The sequence below is a fragment of the Colossoma macropomum genome, unplaced genomic scaffold (assembly GCF_904425465.1).
Source record: "Colossoma macropomum unplaced genomic scaffold, Colossoma_macropomum, whole genome shotgun sequence".
Taxonomy (NCBI): domain Eukaryota; kingdom Metazoa; phylum Chordata; class Actinopteri; order Characiformes; family Serrasalmidae; genus Colossoma; species Colossoma macropomum.
In genome coordinates this window covers 6,856,132-6,872,953 of record NW_023494805.1, presented here as the reverse complement: position 1 = coordinate 6,872,953, position 16,822 = coordinate 6,856,132, and the positions used below count along the sequence as shown (strand labels likewise).

Sequence of the window (16,822 nt, the reverse complement as noted above, 5' to 3'; positions counted from 1 at the left end):
ATTAGAGTGTGCCAAATTAAACACATGGGTGTGCTTTGATTGGAAGTTTGACTGGGATACAATGACCCTGTTACTTTCACTTTACAGGCAATAATAAAAAAATAAACCTTACTTAATCTTTGCATCTTCATGCAGACCTGAGTACGGGTGGAGTGTTCACACCTGTCCTAAAGAAAGAGTTTGACTAAAGAAAAAGTTTTGACTGGTCCACACCAACTGACCCTAAGACATCCTCCACTCCTCACATAACTGGCAAAGATGATACTGGGCTACTTTTCACTTTTATATTTCACTTCAGTTTAAACTTTTAGTCCCATTTGTGCTGCTTTTGGAGATTCTAATCCTTTTGACATTTGTCAAGAAGTTCTTATTGCTGGGACGCAGCCAGTCCATTATCTTGGTTGTTGCCATGCCAACACCAGAGACGTCCGTGATTGGTCAGATAATTCATGTTGCCAAACACTGTAGATCACTACATCAGAGCAAGTTCAAGGGGAGCCTGGTAACTTCCTACTTCTCCCATTATATAGAAACATGACGACAAAATGCTGGAGGGCATCCGCAAGGTTTTTGGCAGTTGGATGCTAGCATTACTGCTACTGATTGCTGATTGGTTGGCCTTACTGTTATTGAGTGCTGATTGGTTAGCATTACAGCTACTGAGTGCTGATTGGTTAGCCTTACTGTTACTATATGCTGATGGGTTAGCATTACTGCTACTGAGTGCTGATTGGTTAGCCTTACTGTTACTATATGCTGATGGGTTAGCATTACTGCTACTGAGTGCTGATTGGTTGGTATTAGTGCTACTGAGTGCTGATTGGTTGGCATTAGTGCTACTGAGTGTTGATTGGTTGGTATTAGTGCTACTGAGTGCTGATTGGTTGGCATTAGTAATACTGCATGCTGATGGTTGATGTTACTGTTACTGAGTGCTAATTGGTTGGTGTCACTGCTACTGCATGCTGATTGGTCGGTGCTGCTGCGTGCTGATTGGTTGGCGTTACTGAGTGCTGATTGGTTGGCATTACGGCTACTGCGTGCTGATTGGTCAGCAAGTAAATCAGCTCATTGGTTGAGTGAAGCAGTTCATTCTCACTGACATCACAAACGTACATAAGACACGTTTAGAAACTCTTATAACTGAAGTGCTCAGTTTATGAGAGCAGAGCTCCATATTAATCCATTCATTTTAGACTCTCCCAGTCCAGCCCTGTAGCGTTTGACAGCCCCAGAGGACTTTAATGAGTGCCAGTTCTCCTCACTACAAATTGTCTGACTACATCAGCACAATGTATACTCAAATGCATTGAGAGTCTCTCGTTACTAAGCAACAGACAGAGGAGCCCTATGTTAACTGTACCTGCTGAGCCATTAAAACTAAACTCATCAGGCTCAATTCTGTGGAGAAACACCACAAAAAAGCTCTGTACAGTTAAAACAAAGACCCTAATACTTCTTATCATGCAGCAAAAAACACTAAACATTTGTAGTCTAGTCAGGTGTTGTACTTTGTACCTTTTTTACCTTTATGTTTTTACTTTTTACCTTCATCCCTTGAATAAGAAGCCAACTTCAGCTGCTGGTGAACTTAAGAGAAAGTGTTCAAATTCATTTACTGACTCCTGAATTTTTCCTGCTTTTATTTAGTGAACTAAATAGCTCTCCCAATTATGTAGCGCAATAATAGTGAAGGAGTAGTGATCCATTTCATTTGAATTCTTGCACACTCACCAAACAAGCACTCTTAACACTGACAAAAAAACATACCCTCGCTCTGTGTTAACAGGCAGTCTCTCTGAGCTTACACACATTCTTGGCTGGAAAGTCGAGAGGTCTTTTTTGTGTCAAAACATCGGTAGCCAATCAGCTCGCTCCCAGCAAATCCTACACAGCCCTGCAGTTTCCACGTCCGCCCCCGTGCGACTAACTGTAATCCAACATCCTCTCACAACTCTCAGAGAACAGCTTTAACTCTCAGCAAATGGCCTGATACAAAGCCAAGTATTAAACCATCAATCATCAAGTCTAATTATGCAAATAAAATTAACATTATTTCGCTCAGTGGGTGAAGCCTGGCTTAGAAACCTGCTCCAAATGCAGGAATACTGCAGCACCTTGAGCAAGCATTAGCAACAACCAGCTGCCAGAGTCATTACTCTGGAGGATTACTTCACCCACAGTGGCTGATAGGGGGGAAATGGAAGCCAGTTAGCATGAACGCCCTTGGTTTCATTCATTGTTAGTAATGTTAGCATTTCGGGTAAAGTATTCTCTCTTTATCTTAGCAGTTTTTGTGTTTGATAGCACTTCTAAGCTTCTTACTAGGAATGAAACAAGTTATTCTACTACAGTGTGTGATTTTTTTTTTTCCACTAGTAAAAGTATGTTTGTTAGCAAGAACCAGACCAAGCTATTTTCTTTCAGCCTTTGTTGACAAGTGAGCTGAAAAGAGCCATGAATACTGCAAATGATCATGGTTTTTGTAAAATAATGCAATAAACTGCCTTCACAATGTCACAGACAGGAGAGAAAGTGCACCAAAACCTTGCATTAGAAGGAAATACCGAGACATACATTATGCAGGCCATATGTTTCACTGACTAAAACAAGGCAAGATCATGTCCGAAGGCAGGCGTGTTGAGAAATACAGCGTGGGTTGAGTGTCCGCAAAGAGTGCGAGTTCAAGCTGGAATTAAAGATTGTAGCTCAGACAGGAAATCTCTGGCCGCAGAGTTATTGGTCTAGAAATGGCTGTTTGTTAAGGTTTCTGCACATTCCTCAGATGCTAAGGAGACACTTTTAAGGAATTATTAAGATTTAAGAATGGAGCCACATTGCTCTTCTCCTCCTTTCAGGTTTTTGCAGAGCCTTGTACGTACCTGTATATTTTAAATGATTGTATAGATTTTTAGCCAGATTTCAGGAGAAACACCCACTTGACTTTAATGTTAAAGATGAATTACACAGATCTTTTAGTGTAACTCTGTGGTTGAGATGTTGACCCAGTCATTCAGAGTGGTTTGGTGTGAAATGCTTCAGTGTAGAGAAATTTACTGGCTCAGATTTCTTTACAGTGGTGCTGATAGGAACCAGGGGTCACAGTGTCTACAACACAGATATAACCGTTTTATTTACGTGTATTTAGACCTACACACCTACTCAGTTTTTATATGTAATGTTGGTGGTAAAATAGTGAAGTTTTCTTCGGTGACTCTTTTGCCTTACAGCATCCTGCATGTACCTCTACAGCAAGAAATATGCTTTTCCTTGTCATAAAACAATGCCTCAGGCATCAGGCAGTGAATTCATAACCATTTCATGAATGAACTTTCTGTGAGGTAGATTTTAGAGGCCAGACGCCTGGTTCCTATCACCACCACTGTGAACAATTCTGACTCTGTGAGTTTCTCTAGAACAGAGCATTTCACACCAAACCACTCTGGATGACTTTGGTTACAACTCAACCATTAAATCCTGGAGAAACTTTGAAAACTAAGTGGAATTCCCCCTTTAAATGCCTTCAGATTAAATTAATAGCTGTGCTAAGACGTTGGTAGTCTTACACTAACTGTGGTTTTGTATTGTCAAAGCGTTCAAAACAAGCCATTCTTCAAACCGAATCGGTCGTTCTTTGATCGCAGTAAAATTGCAGCATGTTTGAGTTGGCTGTAAAATTGGCCGAGCTCTCCGACGTTTCAGAAACCGCAGCATTCCAGCGCTTTTTTGAACAGTTGATTGGCGCTATGCGAGCCAGTGGGTATTCTAAGCTAGAAGCTTGTGTGGTTTATTTCTAGACTTTTCTCTTTATATAAAGCACATAATCACAGTAGTGCAAATAAATCGCAGTTAATTCAAAGTTAAATGAATGTTTAGTTCAGGAAGTTAGCAGCAGTATCTTTTGTATGTTTAACGTCTTGCTTAATGGTGCATGTTGTTTTTTTTTGTTGTTGTTGACCCAGTGACTCATAAACAGAGATGATGTTGAGTAAAAGAGAGCTGCGAAAGTTATGACGTACAGTTTTTGACACACTGAAGAGCCTGAATGGACCCAGACACGTCCTTGTAGTTTTCAGGACCTGCAGATTAGCGGTTCGCGCTCAGCGTTGTGCATCCTTGCCCAATCTAACCAATGTGCAGACTACTGTACACTAGCATACCCATGAACAGGTAGTCTGAACACTGGGCAGACGAAGCAGGAGAGCGGCGGAGCGCTGTCAGGAAGGACACTTCTTCCTCGTCTTCCCTCCTCATCCTCCTCCTCCCTCCAGAAGAAGCGAGTAGTCCATACTTTTCAGAGAGACGGAAAGGGGAACCGTCCGCTTTTGCCTTTGCTGGTCTCCGATACAGATTGTTTGTTTGCTTGTTTGTTTGTTTGTTTTAGTTTTTTGTTGTTTTTTTTTGCTCCCGCAGAGCAGTTTTCTGTCCGTCGGCGTCCTGCGAGCGCTGTCCAGCCTTGACGTGGCACATTCGTTTCAGACGACCGCGGGGAATTTGGGGCGTGCTTTCATGGAAGAGATATTACGAAAAAAAAGAGGAAAGAGAGAAAGTCAGAGAGGGAGGGACCCTCACCTCCTTATATGGGAGAAGGACGTTTAGGGGTCCCTCCAGTGGCGCGCTGCAGGCCGTCCCGCGGCGTTTCGCAGAGTCGCACGGTTTGGGCCGTAAACTCGCCCCGCCTTGACCCTTGAGGGAAAGGGGTCAGATCTCTGTCCCTGTCGCCTCTCACCGCTTTCTGGACGCCTCGCTCTACTCTGTGTGGCCCAGTTTAGCGGAGCTGGTCTCTTGCTCGGCTCTTTAGGTCACTCCTACTCCTCCTCGTTCTCTCTCTTACTGCTGTTAAGTACTACCAGATGTTTAGAGTTAATGCCAGGCTGTCATTTAATCTCTCCCTCTCTCTCTCTCTTTCTCTCTTTGCTCTCTTCCTTTCTTCCCTTTATTTCTCTCCTTTCTCGAACTGTCTTTCTCTGTCATTCTCTGTCTCACTTTCTCAAACTGTCTCACACTCTTTCTTCTCTCTATCTCTTTGTCTGTTCTCTCTTTCTATCTGTTTCTCTTTTTTCTCTCTCTCTCCCTTCCTGCCTCTCTCCCTAACACTCCTTCTGTTCTTGCTTCCCCCGCTCTCTTTCTTCTCACTCCTTCTTTCTCCCTAATTTCTTTCCTCTCTCTTCTCTTTCCTTCACTCTCTACCTCTTTCTCCCACCCTCTCTCTCTTCTTCTTTTTTCTCTCTATTCTCTCTTTTTCCAACCTTTTCTCTCTATTCTCTCTTTCTTTTTCTTATATCTCTCTATTTTCCCTATCTCTCTCTTTCTCTTCTTTCCTTCTCTTTTTAACCCTTACTGTTTCTTCTTGCCTCTCTCTCTCTCTCTCTCTCTCTCTCTCTCTCTCTCTCTCTCACTCTCACCCCTCTGAAAGACAAACTGGAGGCAGGAAGTGGGGCCTCTGGAATGGGGGCAAAAATATTTAAGAAATAAATAAAGCGGGAGGAGGAGGAGGAGAGTATTTGGGTGAAATTTTTTTCTCTGAATCAGGTTTGAAGTTCAGACCGCGCTGACTGGGCGTGCTAACGTCTCCAGAACCTTCTTTACTTTGTGAAAAGTTCTTTTCTGAGTGCAGTGAAGTCAGACGTTCCTCGTCTCTGCTGTGTGCTGCGTTCTTATTCCCTCGTTCTCTCGGGTGCAGTAAAATCTGAAGGTCTGACCTGAGCCCACTGAGCCCCCCCCCAAATCCAGGGAGGGGAAACAATGGTGTTCCTCAACCACAGCACATTCTAATGCCTTCCATATGTGCTATTTCTTGCTCTCTCCTCTCTGTTTCTTCTCTTTTTTCTTTCATTCCTCCTTTCCCACCTTCTGCTCTGCTTCCACTACTTCTTTTTCATCTCTCTCTCTCTCTCTCTCTCCCTCTCGCCCCTTCCCCCTGTTTACATACCTCCATCAATCTTTGCTTCTCACTTTTATTTACTTTCTTTTCCTCTGTTGTGCTTATAATTGTAAGCATGGGGTAAGTTGGAATTTTAGGAGGTGGCGAAGCCCTGCTTCTTTTCTTGGGTGGCTACAATATGGAAACAGTGTTGTTCAATTAATGTGTTATTCAGTCTTAATCAAGATTAATTTCATGAAACTTCAAGATATGATTAGTACTGTGCAGTAATAGGCACATGAAAAAGCCTATTTAGCTGTTTATCTGGGCAGGATGCATTTATATGCTTAGAAACAGAACTAGAAAGAAAGAAAAGTTCATGAATAAGAAGTTCCAGGTATCCCAGGTGGTTGCTAATGTGTTTCTGTTTATCTGTGCTCGTTGCCAAGATGTTGCTAGCCCATTGCTAGCAACATGAAAATCAGTTAAATCCCAGGTTGTTGCTAAGGTGTTGCTAGGCTGTTGCTATGTTATACCAAGGGATTGCTAAGTGATTGTGTCGCATTTTCAGACCTCTCCTCGTTGGAGCCCAGTATTACTTATAGTTACCATACTTGGTCTGGCTAATCAGTTCTTCATTATAATAAATTCCACTGATGGAATTTAACAGATCCATGTGATGGCTTGAGAGTCAGAAACCAAATATGTGTTCTTCTAACCAGCTAACTAGATATCAGCTACTCTTTTTGAAAAGAAGAAATTCATAGAGTGTATTACTGCATTAATGTTTGCATTTATTCTAATGATACATGATGTTTTACTGGTGTATTACAAAAAATGCACTTTTTGCCTTTGGATAAAAAGTTTTAAACAGTGTGTTCAGGTGCCCAGGACTTGCACAGGGTAGTATCTAGGTAGATGCAAGGGTGACTTTTAAGAGCATATTGCAGCAACCAGTGGGCATATCAGTGAACACAATTATAACTCTGTTTGATTCAGTGGTGACAGTTTTATCTGGCTATGCAAAAGAGGCTACACTATTAAAACAATGCTAAAAACCAGGATATGTTGTGTTCTGGATGACCATGGTTGGTGACCAGCTAAACCACCACCAGACCTGCATAAACCAGCTTACGCAAGCAAGGAATTCAGCAGGGTAATTGCTGTGGGTGTAACGTTACAGCAGGAAAAAAAACGCAGTAGGTTCTTTGAAGGTTTAGACTTGATGGACTCATTTATGAAGCAATCCGAAACAGCAGTTTAATTTGTCCCCTGCTTTCAAGTCTGCTGGCCTGTGTGACTGGTATTTTCACAACTACATACAATCGCTATGGTATTTTACTACCTTTAGATTCAATTGATGACTTTTTCTCTAAAATCAGGCTGGAAACACATGCTTAGTGAAGTGTACGTAAGCAGTAGGCATCTGCATGATGTTCAGCACTATGTTTTGTAAGCCTATTACTGATGTCTTTGCTGGGGCACTTTGTTTTTAATCCACAGGAAAAAGAGAAGAAGTACATGCTGCCCCTGGACAACCTGAAGGTCAGGGATGTGGAGAAAAGCTTCATGTCCAGCAAGCACATGTTTGCCATCTTCAATACAGAGCAACGGTAGGCCAACGAACCATCACCAGTGAAATGGTTACTAAATGTAATCGACATTAATACTGTTAATTTATATAACTATATCTTATCTATATATCTCACGGGCAACAAAACTTTCCTGTTGAACCGTCTGATCTGCTTTTCAGGAACGTCTTCAAGGACAATCGCTTCCTGGAGCTGGCATGCAACACCCAGGAGGAGGTGGACAGCTGGAGAGCATCCCTGCTGCGTGCTGGGGTGTATCCTGAGAAATCTTCGGTCAGTAACCACTAGCAATGCATAGGATTAAGAGAGCAGCCAGGTCCCACGTTGATTGTGCAAGGCTGATCTCTTCAGTTTAACTAAAAGGCATTAAATCTAACGTTGTGCACTAACAATGCACTACAACACCTCATTGCACTATTTAGGTTCCCACTTTTGTTAATGAGGAGAGCTTATCAACTAAAAAATGGTATTATGCAGAGTCGATGCAAATACCTGCAGACACAGTGGCAGTTCTTGACATCCATGGTTCTAGTGTTTCTGCTGAAAACTATTTTTATCTCTTCTCAGTCGTTCCCTATTCTGTCACCTGCCTGAATCTCTTTTTTTTTTTCTTCAGGTGGAGAGTGAAAGCTCTGGCACTGCTGAGAACTTCTCTATGGATCCTCAGCTGGAGAGGAAGGTGGAGACCATCCGCAACCTGGTGGACTCCTACATGGCCATCGTCAGCAAGTGCATCCGGGACCTCATGCCCAAGACCATCATGCACCTTATGATCAATAACGTAAGGTCCATCTGTGCTGTGTGTGAAGCAGACATGAGAAGCTCCACTATGGGAGAGTCAGGAGAACATATTCATTGTCTAACACACCTGATTCATATACTTTGCTACTAATTTTATTCCTACTACTGCTAATCCTATTAGTTAAAGTAGCAGTTCCATTACTAGAACTACTACTACTTGTACTATTATTGTTTTTGCTGCTACTATTACTATTACTTACAGTGGTACTACTGGTATTTCTACTACTATTTATGCTTATGGGTTGCACAGACTAGTCGACTTGTTGACCTTACTGCTCTGCAATGATGCCTTAAGATTGATGTCGACTAGTCGCTTATCATGTGATTATGACAGTAACAACATGGACGCCTCGGAGAAGACAACAGGTGAAGGCTAGCAGCGTGATCCAAGGAGACACTCTACTGACCTGCGGAATTTGGCTTTGTTCTATCTTTTCTCCATCGATGTACAGTGCTTCAACGTCGTTATCTTCAGTTTTCCGAAGACTACAATAAAAAATCATCCGTCGTTGGAGAGGGAGCTTAATGCCCTATAATCCTGTGAAGTTTGAAATCAGTTGCTTTTATTTTCTCTGAGTCAGAGCGCTCTAAATTTCTCTGGATCTCTGGACCTCCATCACGGACGAGCGTCTCGGTAAAGCCGTCTAGGATGTGCCTAAGTCGAATACAAATTTGCGAGATCCTGGGGATAGCCATCCATTCTGGGGCTGGGGCACCTTCCCTGAAGGCTAGCAGTGAGATCCAGGGCTCGTTGGAAAGGCCAGGTCATGCTCTACAGACCTGCGCAGTTTGGTCTCGTCACAGATTTTTAAAGTTGGATTTTTAAAGCCGCTTGTAAAGCATTCCCTCCTCCTGTGGTTTTATGCATGATGTCATCAGAGATTAGTTGACATTGACTCGACTTTCATCATATGACTGTCAACTTCTGAAGAAAATCTGAAGTCGTGAAACCCCAATTTGTACTATTATTACTGTTACTTCTCTTACTACTAATACTACTGCTTATAGAAGTTCTACTGTTATTACTTATAAGTTACTCTTACTTTCAATACTTCTGTTATTTATTGTGATACTCCAGAATGCCTCATATTTAAGTGAACTAGAAGGCTCTCATTCACTGCTCTTGATTGGAGTACATGAGACGCTGCTGCCACTCATCTGCGCTAAAATGCGCAGTTACGGTGAAATAAGATCCAGTGGTAATGGATGTCCACGCAGCACGTTACAGCTATTCGTACCCGTTTTCTTTAGTGATTTCATAACTTCGGTTTTGGTCTCGTTGTAGAGACGGGAGCGGGGGGTCGCTGTGTCAGTGAAATATCTTCGAGACGGGGTCGTGTGCAACATAGCGCTAAAATGCCCTGTTTCTCATCGACTCCGCAGACTGCAGGTCGCATAGCAACGACCTGTTATTTGCATTTATAAGCAGCGCAGTTGGTTTCCTGGTACGTTAAATCTGCAACGAGAGACTGTCACACACTAAAAAGGTTCGAAGATGAAGTCAGTTTCTCTTTTGAATTGTCCCGTTCCACCTTAAATGGTGCCGCATTTACATTCGGCGCCTCAGTCAGAATTTAAGGTGGAACGGAAAAATTCGAATGAGAAGCGACTTCAGCCTCGGAAAACAGTTGAACAATGAGACATTTTACAATAAGCTGCTCTACTTTTGAAGAAAAGTTTCCTGAGGGTAATGGGAGGACATCGGCTAAAGCTTAAAGCAGAGTAAATCTGCGCTCTCGTTTATATTGTTTAGTCTATACTAGGACATTATCACATACTGAGACATACTGGACATTAAATGTTGTGGCTCCCAAGGTGGTTTGATTTTTTGTTGAAAGGTCAAAATGTCTCTTCTTATCATTTGGGTTGTGACTCCTGACCTAATCTGGCTTTAATGCAGAGGGAGCCGGTCGGATTTCTCACTCATCCAGTGATGTTTTTGTTATGTGCCGCCACAGACTGTCCGGGTGCTGCACGTCCGCACTTCCAGTTCCGCCTTTTGCGTTCTGTCAACATTACGCTATAAATTAAATATTTAGAAAATCGATTTTTGACATTGAATGAATCGATTCAGAATCGTTCACGTCCGCATCGCGATGCATCTAAGAATCGATTTTTTCCCGCACCCCTATATATATATATATATATATATTAGTAGTAAATATTACTACTTATAATGCTACTGTTGCTGTTAGATTTACTGATGTTACTATATGTAGTTACTACTACATATACTATGATTACTTTTAATATAGGTACTACTACTATACTAGTACCATTATTACTAGTACCAATATCACTATTAGTTCTGCTACTACTACTTTTACTTATATTAGTACTACAGTTGCTACAAGTACTTACACTTGCACCACTGTTACTGCAATTATTACTAGCATTAATACTAATACTACTACTAATACTACTGTTATTTGTAGGGGTGCTACTATTCTTATTACTGTTACTTATACAAGTACTACTATTGCTGCTACTACTAATTCTCCAATTTATTGTACTGCCCTTACTATTACTTTTATTATTGCTACTACTGGTACTAGTAATATTATTACTGATACTGCTTAGATTATTACTGTTACTACTACTAAGATGATATGCATAATATCATTAGTATATCATTAGTATATCATTAATATCATTAGTATAGCATATACATAACACTTTTCATTATGATTAATCTCAGTATTAGTGGTGTAAGGGAGAGGAGTTACAGGCCCCTGCAATCAAACTGAAGATCCATTAAATTGCTTTTGGTCTCTTTGAACTCTGAGGTTTTCAAACTTGGAGGATTCAGCCCCTGAATAAGAGGGCTAATGATCGACGAGAACCTCCGGGAAAGTAAAGAAAGTAAAAGTCTGCTGTCTCTTCCTCAGGTAAAAGAATTCATTAATGCGGAGCTGCTGGCTCAACTGTACTCGGCTGGGGACCAGAACGCTCTGATGGACGAGTCCCAGGAGCAGGTGCAGCGCAGGGAGGAGGTGTTGCGTACCCACCACGCCCTGAAGGAGGCTCTGGCCATCATCGGGGACATCTCCACCACTACCGTGTCCACTCCTCTGCCCCCACCGGTGGACAGCTCCTGGCTGCAGGCCGGCCCAGGGGGCTCCCGCAGGTGACCACGCTGAGCTCCCATTTACACGTTTTTAATTATATGAAACCAAATTGGTTTCAAATAAATGTATAAGTGTATGAATTCAATATAAACCTCAAAGATTTTAGATAATTGGTAAGAAGCTATAGAAACATTAAGAAATGTTATGTGTCCAGAATGATGATCGCTGAAAGGTTTTGTAGCATCAAGAATTAAGTTAAAATTGACCCCCCAAGTGCCTCATATTTAAAAAGTGATGGTCAAGTCTTGAGGTAGATAAATTGCTTGAAATATTAAATGAAACATCTAAAAATACTTTTTGAGGCTTGCTTTATAAGATTTAAATCTGCATTGTAAAAGTTATTATAAATGAAATAACATAAATTACTAATATAACAAGTGATTCACGATCAAGCATAAACATGTTCTAGACTTACTTTCTTAAGGTGATAGTTTACACAGTTTACAACAAATGTAGTCAGTCATTCAAATATGTTTTATGTCTGAAGGTTCTTTAGTTTTGCACTGGAGCAGTGAGACTAATGTAGCTTACAAGTAATGGAAGCTTATACTCATGGCATTGTGCAAACTGGCTGCCTTACAATTTGATAATTTTACACAGGTAGGCGAAGGTAGTGTTAGGGATCTTGCCCATAGACTCTTATTGGTATAGTGCAGGGTGTTTACCCAGGTGGGGACTGAACCCCAGTCTACAGTGTAGAAGGCAGAGGTGCTACCCACTACACTATATCAACCAAAACTTTCTGAAACTTATGTATAAATGTGGATTAAAGTAAGCTTCCTTACATGAAAACTGCATTGGCCTTTTTGTTACTATGTAAGACTAAAGAAGTAAATCTCAGACACCAAACATTTCTTTGCTGATTAACAAAATGTTTGGTAAGGTAAATTGTGTAGATTTTAATTTTTTGCCCAAGTATCCGTTTGAGGGTGGTTCATTGTTCAGAATGCTTTATGACCTTTATTACCTATAATGCTTTATCTTTGTCTGTAAAACTATATTTACATCATTAAAGCTTGTCTCTTCTGCTCTGCAGGTCTCCTCCACCCAGCCCCACTGCACCACGCAGAATGTCTGCGGGTCAGAGGCCAGCGGGCCGGGGGGCTCCTCCACCTCCATCCCGCCCAGGCCCTCTGGGACCGTTCAACAACAGCGGAGACAGCCCCCAGGTGCCCAACCGCCCAAACCGGGCTCCACCCAGCATTCCAAGGTGAGTTCTTACCTCTGTCACAGGTATGTAATGGTGGATACAGGGCTTTTCCACATAACAGTGCAGTGTAACATCATTGAGAGATGGTTGAAGGAGTGTTATCTTAAAACTCTCTGATGCTTAAATGGATGGTATAAACAGTGCTAATGAGGCTTAAGGCCCAGACACACCAAGCCAACAAGGAAGAACTAGCACCAACTTAAGCTGATGATCAGCTTCCATCACCTCACCTTCTGCCTCTCGTCTCCTGTGAACATTTGCGTATAGTTAATGCACCTGCATAGCAGAAGCTGCAGTTGTCTGTAAAACTGTCAGTTTGCCACATATTAAGTAAAGAACGTATTGTTTGCATGTCTTGCAAGATTCAACAGTGTGTGTTTAAGTTAAACTCATTGAGTGAAAGTGAAAGTAAACCACCCTTAGCAGCACTGGGTGGGTAAAAAGTCTCCTTAAAAGTGATTGTTCATTAAACAGTTAAATAAAATGCATACTAGGCACATGTTCATAATAATATGACAAATAGTTTCAAACTCCACAAAATCATTGCATATCTCATACACTTTGTTTTATGTTCGTGGGTTGTCAGAGCACCTTTAGAGCTTTTGTGTGTTAAAAATTTTGACATTCAAATAGTGAAAATACTTAAAATTTCCATTGTTAGTGATAAAACAGTGAGACTAATAAGACTATTCTTTGGCCCAATTCCATTTCTTATTTTTACCCCTACCTCTTGTTTTCGAGCATCACTTTGCCCCTTGGAACTGACTTACAAGGGGTAGGGGTTGAAATCTTCCCTACGAAATGGGAACCTCAAGTAAAAAAGAATATTACTTCATTAACAGGCTACTAGCACTGCTCTGTAGGCGACCCTGCCAGTCTGCAGTGATAGCAGAGGAGGATAAAGTTCGGCAACCTCACTGCTGGGCTTTAGTCACATTTAGTGCATCATATGCCTGCAAAGAGGAGGGATGCAACAGATAATACTGTGGTTATTGCAAATTTTTAACTGAGAAAATGCTAATATTTGTGGGTTTCTTTGGTCTCTTGTGCAGCCATCTTGCCGTTTTCTCTTTTTTTTTCCTAACTCTTTGTTTGAAGTCTGAAAAACGTCCGTTTGGAGGGCCATATAACCCTAACACTTCGCCCTACCCCTCCATCTCAACAACAATTGGGACACTCTACCCCTAGACGTGAAAGTGCAAAATGGAGGGGTAAGGCTAAGTGGTAGGGGTCAAATAGGATTGGGCCTGAGAGTGCCATTTGCTTGCTTTGCTCTCTTTCATTTCATTTCTGATCTGTAGCGCTGTCACAGCTGATCACCAAGGCAGATTCAGCATGCTCATACAGCCCAAACTGTCGGAACACACAGTCAGCCAGTGACTCCCTGACAGCCGACAGTTGGCTTGGTGTGTCAGGGCTATAACTGTGAACAAAAGCCCAGCAAGTTAGTTGGGACATTCTTTGGCGTGTCTGTCAGCCACATTAGCACAATCCCACTGCAGCAGAATTGCTGTGACTGGTGTTTCAGAATGTAGCTCATTTGTGGTCCGAGGCAGCACAAGATGAGCCGAGATGATGTAAGTATTGAAGAAGAAGCAGGAATATGCCAAGGATGACACGAGCCAGTAGACATGTTAAATAACCGAGCAGCTCACTCTGACAATGCTGAGATTCAAAATCAGCCAGAAATGGATTTTAGCCGGTTCATTTCAGCAGAACCTGGACCACTGAAGCTTTAGATGGTCTTTGAAATGTAGGACTGGGTATTGAAATTCAATGTTTTTATTGTACTGACCAAATTACTTGAATACTACCGAGAATTGAAAAAGTCTGTGCCATTACAAGCCAAATTTCAGTGCCTAAAAAGTCAGTTTTGGCATCTGTAAGCCAGTGGTTGGTATATTGTATAGTGTGGGTAACACCTTTTGCCTTCTACACTGTAGACTGGGGTTTAATCCCCACCTGGGTAAACACCCTTCCCCTACCTGTGTAAAATGATCAAATTGTAAGTAACTCTGGATAAGATCATCTGCCAAATGCCATGAATGTAAATGTAAACATGCTTTACAATATCTAGACTGCTGATTGGCTGTCTAAATTACATTCTCTATGCATGCTATTAGCATCAGTGCTTCTGGATTATTCTCCAGTGAGTTAGTCCATCACAGTGAGTAAACACACCCAGCAACTTTTGATGTAAGTCACACCTAGTTTTGCTTTGTACTTTAAAATAAGGCATCAGAAAAAGTATCGTCCAGGAATTTGTCAAGATTTTTGTGTCAAAATCGAAAAATTGATGCCCAGCCCTGTTGACTACTTAAATGTTTAAAGATGGTTTTTAAATTTTGTAAAATGAGTAGCAATTTAAGAATAATATGATGCTCAGTTTTACTACACTGATATTTATAACTCACTCTGAGCAGCTCTTGCAGAGGAAAGCTGAGTTGGCAGTAGTGTTCCTTGTGTGTGTGAGTGTGTTTGGCTCAGCTTTGCTTTGGAAAGCTCTCTGTGAGTGAAGCTGAGCTGCCTAAATGAAGCCTGAGTCCTGAGCAGAACAGAGCTGCTTAGTAATTTAACACTCTCAGTAAGTGGCTGAATTCAGATAACACACTTAATCTTCCTTTCAGCAGAAACAAATCTCATCAACAGTCTTTTCCAGAGCCAAATTCGGTTAAGGTAAAAGGAAGACAACTTGGCTCAGAATATTACTAGAGATAAACATTTATCAGAAGTCTAATATCATCATATGGTCTTCAAAGACAATGTGTTGTTAAAATGACTGTAGGAAGGCCTGTTGTACATTTGCAAGCAGACTCAGAGTGTAAACTCTAGATTGCATTCTTACCTCATTTTGAGACATTGGATTAATGTTATAATGGTAGACAACACACACACACACACACACACCAAAATAAACATAAAATAAAGTCTTACTGTTGTCGTACTGATCTCTCATTTCATCTGCGCTCTTCAAGCCTAATTCTCTTCCAGGCTGGTTCACTACAGCTCTGTTTGTATCTTACAGCCATTGCCTGGTTTATGAAGGTGAAATATGAAGTCATTAATAACCACTTCTGAGTTCCTGAATGCTCAGGTGGACCCAAAAGAAGAGTGAAACATAAACAGGAGCAGGCTTCAGTTATTTTCTTCATGAGAATTTCTAGGAGTGCCAATAATTGGGACACATACTTTTGTTTAAAAAAGTCTTGATTTGTTTTCTTAGATAAAAATTATTTCCATTAAAGGTTCGATTTTTCATATTTTTAGTGTAATATTGATATAATTGACCACAGACAGTTTTTTTTACCTTTTTACTCATCTTTACCACAATATTTCATTATTTAGCATATCTCTTTTTGCAGTAGAATGAGGTAATATATGAAGTTACATCAAATTGTGGGGCCTGTAGTGATTCATACCCGTAAAATGTGTAATACTGCGATTATTCTGGAAAATTCAGCGCTCACTGTTTGAGTCTGCACTTATTGAAGTCATCATTTCCTGTGCTTACAAAGGCCAGGTGTGGTTCTGCACTAATCTATTCACACAGATGTGTGCATTAACTTTGAAATTAATCTGCCTCACAGCTTTTCTTCTTCAGCTAACTGCTTTTCAGCTTACACTTACTAATCTCTCTCTCTCTCTCTCCCTCTCTCTCTCTCTCTCTCTCTCTCTCTCTCTCTCTCTCTCTCTCCCCTGTCTTTCTGCTTCTTCTGACTTTCTTTCCTCTTCCCCGTCGCCTCCCTCCTTCTCTTACATGTGTGTCTCAGCCGCCGGCCCCCTCCCTCCCCCACCAGGCAGGTCCCCCCTTAAGTGGCCTGGCGGGTCTTCCTTCTCTCTTCTCCTGGACCCTAACTCTATCTCCAGCCAGCGCTCAGCGTCTCCTAGCGACCCTTCAGCTCCCGCATGGCCCCAGTCTTAGCTTCTCTGCCCCCGAATCATTCCTAAACGTCCTCATCCCCCGACCCGCCAAGCGCGTCCCCTTCTGCTAGTGCTAGTGTCCGTGTTAGCCGTTAGCTGTGCTCGTTGTGGTGCCGTGTGTGTGTCTCTGTGCCTCCTGCAGCACTCGGGCCGAGTCGTCCTGCCGCACAGGCTCCTCCCCTTCCTCCTCCTGTCAATGTGAAAACCCTTCGGTAAGAGCGCCGGACCTGCTGAACAGAGCAGAGCAGCGCTGACCCTCCGCTGCGTCCACTGCATGTTTAGTTTGAGTGAGTGTGAGTGAGTGTGC

The 16,822-nt window shown here is 41.9% G+C and overlaps 1 protein-coding gene across 5 annotated transcripts in view; it reads left to right on the top strand.

Moving 5' to 3' along the window:
* Positions 1–16,247, top strand: part of LOC118825945 (dynamin-2-like) — a 50,350-nt gene extending 34,103 nt beyond the window's left edge. For 2 of the 5 annotated variants that reach the window (XR_005008707.1, XR_005008706.1), the window contains 3 exons: positions 7,369–7,476; positions 7,617–7,728; positions 8,072–8,187. Coding sequence is in view for 3 of the 5 variants with exons in the window: in XM_036596820.1 (XP_036452713.1) it covers positions 7,367–7,476; positions 7,617–7,728; positions 8,072–8,236; positions 11,145–11,383; positions 12,421–12,598 (804 nt within the window). In the remaining 2 variants the exon portion in view is untranslated. Of the gene's footprint in view, positions 1–7,366; positions 7,477–7,616; positions 7,729–8,071; positions 8,239–11,144; positions 11,384–12,420 lie in introns of those variants that run through there. The other 3 variants (XM_036596820.1, XM_036596819.1, XM_036596818.1) reach the window with 3 other exon arrangements.
* Positions 16,248–16,822: the final 575 nt, after the last annotated feature.